Below are 10,525 nucleotides of genomic sequence, written 5' to 3'. Positions count from 1 at the left end.
TATATTTCACATGAATACATCAGCTTGATACCAAATTCTTTTTTGTCCTACATGTGCCAAAGTCGGTCAGTTGACCAGATCAATACTGACTTTTTAGAGCAATTACTGATAGATTTTTAGTTAGTAGTTTGAAATCTACCTTTATGGCAACTTCAACAACTCTAAAAAGACAATCTGCTCTGTATCTCTCATTCCTCTAACTACATAGTTATTGGAAAAAATACATTTTAGGCTTCAATTTTAGTGTTGCTGGCAGGGGTTAATTCACCTGTCCTTGATTTCATGAGCGTTACTGTTATAGGCTATCCAAACGTGATAGCCTGTCAAGTGTTTGGACAGCTTTAAAATTCAGGTGATCGAATATAACCCAAGAAAATTGAATGTATTGATTTCCATATTACTTTGTGCCATTATAGTTTTGACAACCAGCCCTGTTTATCTATCCACAGCTGCTGGACAGTGCATTATCATCTGGATACTGGCTTTGAAAAACAATCAGCTCTTCTGAAAATTTCCCGTCACCGTTGCGGTCAGCGCAGCTGGTTTCTCCACCTGATATTTCCCAGACTGCCTTTTAGAGATGACAGTCATAATTTTTGACTGTTTGACAAGTTTTCTCCACTGTTACGAAATCGGGGTCACCAAAAGTTTTCATCCAAGGTAGCAAAGGATGTCCCAGGTGCCTCCAGACAGTCCTGCAGGTTAAATGGTTCTAACCAAAGACTTTCAGAGGTTACTATCCCCGCATGACTCACGACAAGCAGGCTTAAGAACAATCTGTTGTTTTTAATCTGCACATTCAACAACATCTGGACACATTTAGTCCCAGGATAAATGGCTAATTTTGGATTTCAGAATGTATCAGGAAATAAAGTCCCAAGTACAGCACGTCCACTACTCCTTAGATTTAATTTCAGTCTGTTTTCTTGCTAAACTTCCTTTTCTTATGATTTTGTGCACAGCAAATTCTTCTTCATCCGAACAGTTCTGACTGTGCTTTTGACTCTCGGCTAATATTATTTTATTATTATGTTAATTTTCTATTTACAAATGTTCCTGAAACAGTGGCGCTGTCTCCCAGAGGGAGGATCAAGGTTCCACTTCATGTTTGGGAAAAATACAGCTGTCATAAAAGATAGAACTATCTGCTTACCCGTGTTCTTGGACTGTTTGAAGTGTGTATCCGTGTGGAGTAGAGACCAGCAACATCAACAAAGCAGACTTCCCAGTACGTGACTGACAGCCTGTTTACATGCTGATTCCCCATATAAGGCAGATGCAATGCTTTCTGGGCCACAGCGGGGGGGTTATTTTTACTTTTTACAGACTTCTTTTTGAAACCTTGTCTCGACTGATTTCTCCAAAGTGGAGGGTGCTGTCCAGGACTTCACACACTTTGCAAACACACACACAAAATGATAAAAATAGTTTTTTTTTAAATGAAATTCATATAATGTCAGGTAGTCCCAACTTCACAGCTAATGAATTTAAAATAGCTTCAAAATGAATGGCTCTGATAAGCAGACTAGCTTTCACAAGTATTACTGTGACACGTTAAATTCACATCCAGGCAAACAAATCTGTTTTTTGTTCTCCACCAGCTGCAAAAGACAGAGTTAGCGAGTTAAGCAATAGAAGAGAAATAACTTTCCCGTGGCTGCTTCAACAATTTCAAGGTCCTGGAGGATCAATACCCGGGCTCTTCAATGATGTGGTCATGGCCAAATGTATACTGTAAATTTAGAGGTGTCATCAGCTGTTCAAAAGTACAACACATGTGCCAAGTGTATATCAGGCTGCCAGGATAATGAAGACAATAGGGTGGTCTAGGTGTGGTATTTGATCGGAAGCCAGATTTCAAGTGATCGCAGGGATGTGTTTGGTCCCTCCCAGCAGCCACGTCATTAATGCATTAAACAAAGGATAAAATGGCACGGCAGTAACACATAAAGCATCTCTTTCTTCTCAGATGGGCACAGTGCATCAGTACTGGTGTCTTTCTAAAGCAGGCAAATTTTCCACATTTCCCAAAAAATGTTCCCAGAAAAGAAATCTGCTCTAGGAGTGTGGCTAATACGTTAGCCATTCAGCCCATGCTTTCCCTGAAAACTCTTAAATGAACAGTAATACTGGATCTATTACGGAGCCAGAAACAAAAAATATTGTAACATCTGTGTATATGACTGAGTTGTTTTAAACGAGGGAATGACCTCACAATCTCAGCTTTCAGAACTCTTACCCAAACTTGAACCCTGAAATGCAGCAGTACGTGCCGGTGGCTGCATGTATAATTCAGAAGCCCTAATACAAATTTGGTATCCCCACTCTCTTGAAATCTTTGCTGGGATGTCCTGCCTCTTTCTCTCTCTCTCCTTTATTTCTCCCCTCCCTCCCTCCCTCTCCATCTCTCACTGTGTTTACAGCCTTGGAGAGGACGGCATATCTGACATTTCTCTCTCAAACTCCAACCAGCTCTCTTCTCATCTGACAGGTAAGAGCCAGCATCCTCTGAGCTGCTCCTTAGGAAGGCTGACAGAGAGTTGATGATGATAAATGATGATACAGACAGGATAAAAGCCTAGTAGGGTGGATCTTGTGATAAGAAGAGTCATTAAAACGTATTATTATTGGTAGCTGAGATTAGTTATTTGAGTCAGGTACTTAACTGGTTGGGGACATAAAGGACATTTGTACTTGCAGAAGTTAAACGGTTACAGGAGATGTTTGATGTTAAGATATTAAGGAGCACGATGTGAATCACTGCTTCTTATAAAGTCACTGCTCACTTACAGTAAATAAAGCTTTGTAGAAAGAAGCAGGGGAACAGGGACTGGGCTAAAACTCCCAGAGGGATAAACACTCATCCCAGCTTCTTACATTCCTATCTCAAACACATGATTTCATTTAAAAGCACTCAGGAGTCAAATCAACTCTATCTTAATAATACTTAATGCTACAGTACGATATACAATATTTCCCAGTGTGGTCCAGGAGAATTCACTGTATTTCTTTTTTCTTTGTTTTTGCTCCATTTGATAATCTTATTCTATTTCTAGATGCCTTTCCATTAAAAAATAATAAGAGGAAGATTTTTAAGCTACTTTTAGATGTATCTTTACTTCACAATGACCTCTCAGGGAGATACGGTACATGGAGCGAGTTACGCATAAAAAGGCAACACTAGAAAGAAGAGGGTGGTAAGATTTTCTTTCTGACATGTGACAAATACAAAAAACAGTTGGTAAAAAAAGAAATCAATTATATTTAAGACTGTGAAACTAACTATGTTTATATCATGCTATACAATGCAATTTTACACATGTATATATTGTTACATATGTATATTTATGATAAAGTCCTTAAATTTTTTGACATTATGTTGTTATTTTAATAGACCTATAATTACGCCTATATCCAGACACTATATCTATTTAATGTTTTAGAGTAATATATATATATATATGCCCCCAAATATAAAGTGATTTATGTGAGGTATTGGCTCCCAACAGCTGCTATCAAAGAGTGGGCGCAGCTAGCCATGACCCAATTAGAGTAGCAGGTCAACATCAGTAAGCCTATGCATCTGTCTAACCTACATACTTCACAGCTGTCAATCATTTTCTAAGAGGAAATGCCAATCAGCTACCTCTCTTGCAAGTGATGACATTGATTGCAAAGACAAAAAGCATCGCTAATGACTTATTTTTAGCGTCACTTTAGACTCTAAAGTGGGCAGAAAGTGGCGTGCGTGTACCTGCGCGAACTGGCACACAACGACAAAACTCACAGGAGAAAAATTTCAGTTTATTTATAAACTATTTCCATCTCTAAAAACTTTATTACCAGTAACATCAGCACCATTATTTTCCACTTCTATGTTGGTCACACTGGAGAAATCTAATGCTTGGCAAGAGCGGCTAACAACAGCTGATTGTGTTTATAGGACAACGCGGTCCTTTCAGCAGCCCAGAGGAGCAATCTGCACTTTAACGGTGATAATCTAAAAATAAAAACAGGCTTCTCCTCGAGCTTTGCACGGTAAATACAATCAAATGATTAAATGGACTGTGTTTTTTGCATGAGGCCTATTCGATACATTTTAAAAGTAGCAGCAGAATGAAAACATAGATTCTGCTTGGGTTCATTTCCTAACCTGCTTTACTGAAACTGCAGGAGGAAAAATAATATCACCCAAATGATCTACTGCTTACTTTTTGGGGCCTTCTCCACAGGCTACAGGCTAAAAGGCAAAGTAGGAAAGAGTTTGCTGAAAATAAGAAAATAGATGAATGCACTGCATCAGGGTGTAGGTGTGCCTATGTGGACCAAAAAAGAGGAAAGCTTTATATCTACTGTCAACATTTCATTTTCATTCATTTCATGCAGTGCAAATGAGGGTTATTTGCACTCTAGACACAAGAAAGAAAAACACAGCCTGGCTGACCAGCCGAGGATGAAGCTGAGCAGCGTTGGCTCGCTTGTTATCAGACACGCGGTGTGCAGACTGACATACAGAGTGAATGTAATTTCACCTCAAAGATCAAACTACAAGCTGCACAAAAATGTCAATTTCTCATATAAAAAGTGAGAAAAGGAGGCAAGGAGGAGAGAAAGATGAGTGGAAGGCTCATGACCTCGGGCACAGGATGATTGAGAGGAACAGAGCCGGGCAGGGAAACACCGGGGCGGATGAATATTAATTTCTTTAGGTGTAGTTTGAGCTGCTGTCAGAGGGAAGCCCAGAATACAAACTGTCTGTGCAGAAGACGCACAAGCAAAGATTTTTCTTGATTGCTTCAGTCCAAGCAGTTTGTCTGCAGACCACTAGATGGAGCTGAGGAAATACACAGAGATGTGTAGATTTCATTTTACTGTTTAGTAAAAATTGACATTTTTAGTGATAAATACGAAGTGAAAAAAAAGTTTATTTGGTTTAAAAAAGAAACGCCAAACATAATACTTATTCAGGAGGATTGCACGTGTATTTAAAGAGCTATTTTATAACCTGTATCAACTGTACTCAAAAAGCATAGTTGTGTCAGTCTGAAAGCTTTCTGTCATTTTCAATAGTTCTATTTAGCATTATTAGCACTTTGACCTTCAGATCAATCTGCTGACCTTGAAGAAGAGGTCAGAGGTCAAATGTGACAAGACATTTTAAATCTTTATACTGTACTTTTTATATGTTGACTTGTAAGAATCAGTACGTTTTCAGTAAGTTTTAAGGCTTTTTGTTGATTTTCAACCAATAAATCTTTGAGTTGACCTTGAAGACCTCAGTGGACGACATGACCCCGCTCTACACCCATACAACGTTTTACCAGCATGAATACAAAACATTTTGAGGTGTTGTGCTTACAGGAATTTCCTCAAAACAATAGCCCTTAACCACAAATAATGAGCTGAAAGAGCGCCACCTGTTGACCCAAACCAAACAGGACTTTCAGCCTGACCCTTTCAGGCCACCCTGAAGCTCCACAGCTGATAAAGTCAAAGGCTACTTCTATGTGGAGCAAAATATTTAGAATCTAATGAGTTTAAAAGTCCAGACTGAACGCAAACGCTCTAAATCATGGGTGTCAAACATAAGGCCTGAGGACCAGATTTGTCTAAGCACAGACTCAGCACAGACAGATTTCTTTCATTTACTACAGCAGCATTATTTTATCACGTAGATAAAGAGACGTACTGTTGAAACCACTCCTCGTTTATATATGTCAGGGGTTCAATGTGTAGTTAAACCTCTTCACACTGATAGGAAGAGGAGTTTCGCTGGCTGCTTCTGTGAGGTGGAAGAAAAGAAGAAAACTCATAAACAGATGACAGGAAAAGTTCAGCATGATTACTTTCTGATCATTCTTGGTGCATTTGTTCGAGGACATACAGAGACTTTGAAGGATTTATGAGTAACAGTGATTGCTTGTGTTGATTAAACACCATTTGGACTCTTTAATCAGGTTAATACGCTGAATTAATGAACTCTGTCAGTACGCCTCCACACACAGGTCATTTAAAGCTAAGACACGGCCATGTACCGGTCGATCACTCCAGAAATCAGACCCCTCAAACCTCCTTCTTCCAGAGCCACTCTACGCTCCACTTCAGTGAGGTCTGAAGCAAGCGAGCTGGAGAGTTAACCCGTGGGGTTTGAGAAACTGTGTGCTCAAGTGTCAACATGTGAAGTGATAATGAGTGACTCAGAGGAAGATTACGGGGGTGGAAGGAACAAAAGTGAAATGATTAAAAATAGCCATGGCTGCCTTTTTATTTTTATTTTTACAGACACAAGGAAACAAGATTTTTTTTAAAAATAAAAATGGCACATTAGAGTTTGAAAGTGCAATTCAAGTATCATAAGCGTAAGTAATAATATATGCAGTATGGGGCACGTTTCCTTTAGCGCCACCCTGAGGATAAACTTCAAACTTTGCACAGAGGACCTCCAAACTCCTGGATTACCACCCTAACACCTACACCTTCTAGCAGCAAAGCTCTCAGGTTCCTAAGCTGTGTGTAGATTGCTGAGCCTCTTTTTGTAATGTGGGATGTAATGTACAATGTACCCAGCAGGGGTGCGCCTGCGTGGATTTTAATCTTGTTAAAAATAGAAAAGAACTTGGCACAGCCGATGCACAAGTGGGAAGATTTTTCTTTTCTTTTTTTTCGCTGTGTGCAGGAGCCTCTAATGCGAGAGCACGGTAACCTTGTCACGATGTCTCTGATCTGGGGAAAGTCACAGATCAGATGACAAAGGGGGATTTAAGCCAGTGTCGAGAGCCTGCAGCTGCACTGTGTGATGTGCTTTTATTTCCTGCTTACGCACTCTGCTTACAATCTACGACCCCCAGCTGATAGGGATGTAATGACAGAGGGAGGACAAAACATATTATAAAGTCATGAAAAACTTCTTTTGTTTCCTCCTCCCTCTTTGCAAACATGTCCCAGGACTGTGGTCATGACAGTTGTCTTGCCGCCACTCAGACTACACTCCAGCTTAACACATCATCAGGCCTCAGCTGGCGCCTCTTGAGCACCCGTCTTATCATCACACTCTGTAGTGCTGATATGGAAAGGTCACATGAGGGGACGAGGGCCTGGGGTGATTCTGAAATCCCATTTTTCATGTGTGTTTAACAGTCTTTTTTTATTTCGCCACTAGAAAGGAGAAGATAAAGTGACTGCCATCTGACCCGAGCTCATCTTCAGATCAACACCTCCCCCCCATCTCTACAACAACAGGCCCCAGCAGCCTGACCTGAACTCCCTCGCCTCCCAATCGAGCGGATCAAACTGTAACCGGCCTCCATGGAGCGCGTTCAGCACATGACCAAATCGGCCATTCGCCGAGCGTCTCAGATCGAGGTGAACCCGCAGGCCAAGAGGAACCTGCAGGAGCTGTTCGTCAACTTCACCCTCATCCTCATCTGCCTGCTTCTCATCTACATCATCGTCCTGCTGAGCAGCTGAGAGACACGCGCAGAGAGAGAGTTTGGGCAAAGATGAGGGTTTCACTGATACATGCAGATATATTTTTAAAAAAAGATATGAAGCAATAATATAATTGGCATGTATCAGCTTAACCCCGTTTACCAGCAAGGCGCAGGGAAGGATCACAGAGGCATTGGCCAAACTCTCAACTCACAGCAAAGCTCAAGGGTGATGTGGGAGCTGATCGGGAATCAGCTGCGCTGTTTGTGTCTCAAGGGAACGATCAAAAGTGACCCGACTCCAGCAGTTTGTAACCTTCACCTCTTCCTGCTGCTCATTCAGATTCACACTGTGCTCGCTTGCAGAGGACAGCGACTCCCGCCATGCACGCATAAGCACGAGTAAGTGCAGCGATGCTGAAATATCAATACATCACCAATGTTTGACTTCTATTTCCCACAAGCCTGCCCCCCTTTACTTCCTGTAAACCCCCGCCCAACCCAAACCCCCCAGCAGAAAGATAAACAGGCTGGAAATGTTTTTTTTCCATGAGCGTTTTCACGTCTTTCTTGGTGTGCCGCTGACAGAAACCAGGAAAACACTGAGGTTTCGCTGAGGTTTCCTGAAACTGCTTATTGGTTTAAAAAAAAGAAGCTTTCAGCAACACAAGTTTAGCAAAAGGTAGCAGGGAGAAAGTCTGAGATGAGCCTCAAAATGTAATGTTGCTGCCCTAGAAAAGCTGCCATGTGTGATGTCCGTTGAGTAGTTGAGTTGTTGCCACTCTTTATTGGTCCACAGTTACAACAGATGGGCATAGACCCAATCATGGAGGCTACAGTTCACTTACATACGCTGCTAAACCTGCTTTCGCCTAACAATGTAAACCCACTGGTTTCACTATCACTGACACTCAGATTTCTTCACTGAGGACGTCTTCAGAAGAGAAGAAGATGAAAAAATTAACAAATTTGCAATTCTATTGAAATTTCAATCTCTGGCGCCGCCCAGTGGTTAAATCACAAAAGACATGGTGGATCATTTTAAATGTAAAATTATTTTTACCCTGTTTTTCATCAATTCTGCTGAGAAATTTGACACATATCTTAAATCTACATGGCATTATTTATAAAATGAAGCTCTGTTATCACTGTCTGAACTAATAATGCTGAGCCAGTCAACTCACTCCCAAAGGTGCAGCATATCTGCCATTTTATTCAGTGTGTTTCTTACTCTTAATTAACATATATAAACATACTTGATATGATACTTAGGAACGTTTCTAAGTACTGCAGACCTTTAACGAGCGTGTGTGAAGCACAGCCTGAAAGTGACAGTGAAAGGTTTGCTTTACATGCAGTCTATACACTATCAGTTGTGAAAGAAAGCTCACTTTGCATGGTGTGATTACACGTAGTGCCACTTTCTTTACTGCAGCTAGACTCTGTTTGTTTTCAGCGCTGGAATAAAATACCTAATTATAAAATCCTGTCATTGCTTTTGAAACATACTATGACTAAAAATGTTTAAAAAAATGAGATGCACATAGGTGAGTATGAATTAGTTGTTTTTTTGTTGTCTTGTATGTACGTTAGAAAAACTTCCACCTGATTTTTAAACTGTGGAACACCAAATAAACTGCATGTCAAAACAATTAAAAGTAGCGTCTGACTTAAGTGAAATCCTTTGTGTTTATCTGTCCGTAGAGTCCATGTGCATACTGTTTTGGTTTTACAGCTCTTTGAATGCCTGCCTACATCCAAGAGCTTGTTTTCTCTTGACCTGCGATCACCAGAACATACGAGAAATCTCCACTGCCACCCACAGCCAAGGGACTGTTTACCCAAATGTGAATTGAATTCTATTTAAAAAAATTTTTAAATGTTGTTTCATTTACTCATTTATTATAGATGTTCTATTTAGCAAATACTCAGAAATTGAAAAAATGCATTGATTTATCAGTAATGCTTAAAAACACTCATTACATTATTCATTATTATTATTATTATTATTATTATTATTGTGAAAAACAGTCTGCAAGTCTGAAGAAATGTTTGATTTTTAAGCCCCAAAACATATTGAGAATATGCATATTAATGTTTATAGATGGATAATTTCCGTAATAATTTCAGTAATGTTGAAAAATACCTGGGTGAAAAAGCCTTCTGAAAATCTCCTTCGACCAGTTTTCTCTTAGTTGTTTCACCATTTGTTGTCTTAACTGGATCATAGTTACTTGTAGTGTCAATCAAAAAAACAATAAATCTGAACACCATATGCCGAACAATTGTTTTGAGCATAGTGTTAGCAACAAAATCTGCTAGCTTTTGTCATGGCCACTGAAAAAAAAACAAGACTCTGAAAAAAGTGTTGACATTTAAAAATCTACATATGTAGGTTAAATAACAACTGAAAAATGCTTTGCAGTCTTAAACAAATATAAAAAGACATGTTTATATAAGTAAAAAAGTAAAGAGCAGTTGTCCCCAACTTTTCTAACCTAGCATACAGTGCATGCTAGCAGCTAGCCAAGGTAAGTTCCTCATTTTGTGGCTTACAAAAGTAAAAAGATCTAAATTACTTTTTCTTTTTTATAGAAACAGAAAAGACAAATATCTGTAATATCCAATTGTGTATTTCAAAATCCTCAAATACTGCAAGTTCAGATATGTGCAGAGTACAAAAAAGTACCATTAATATTTAGATGTAGATTCAACACAAATCTTATAAGAATTGCACAACAACAGCTTTTCTCACAATCATAATTTTACTGTTTTGTAACATACAACAGAAATTAATATAAATATAAATAAATATTGTTATTGTTATTACTGGTATATATTTTTTACTTCCAAAAGAATGACAAGACAGACATCATTAGGTGACAGATTACAGGGGAGACATTAATTTACTTTTTAATTCAGTTGTTACAAAGTGCAACACATTTGTTGTATTTACCTGTAACTGGACCGATGTCAGACTTACTTCAATTTCTCTGCAGATTCTGCAGTTTCTATGGGTCTCCAATGGCTGCTTGATATTACCAAGGAATCCCAATTCATTTTGAAAAGCTAAAATTTTAAAGACAATATCTTATATT

At 39.2% G+C, this 10,525-nt stretch overlaps 1 protein-coding gene across 1 annotated transcript; it reads left to right on the top strand.

Annotated features, from left to right (window-relative positions):
• Window positions 1–2,373: 2,373 nt before the first annotated feature.
• Window positions 2,374–9,101, top strand: pln2 (phospholamban 2). Its single transcript, XM_005750531.2, has 2 exons — window positions 2,374–2,491; window positions 7,160–9,101. Exon 2 carries the CDS (start codon window positions 7,306–7,308, stop codon window positions 7,465–7,467), a length of 162 nt encoding a protein of 53 aa, XP_005750588.1. The 5' UTR covers window positions 2,374–2,491; window positions 7,160–7,305; the 3' UTR covers window positions 7,468–9,101.
• Window positions 9,102–10,525: the final 1,424 nt, after the last annotated feature.

This window comes from Pundamilia nyererei, unplaced genomic scaffold (assembly GCF_000239375.1).
Source record: "Pundamilia nyererei isolate P.nyererei 1_Seehausen unplaced genomic scaffold, PunNye1.0 scaffold00276, whole genome shotgun sequence".
NCBI classification, from domain to species: Eukaryota; Metazoa; Chordata; class Actinopteri; order Cichliformes; family Cichlidae; genus Pundamilia; species Pundamilia nyererei.
Note: the sequence above shows the minus strand (reverse complement) of the source record. Positions and strands in the feature narration are given on the sequence as shown.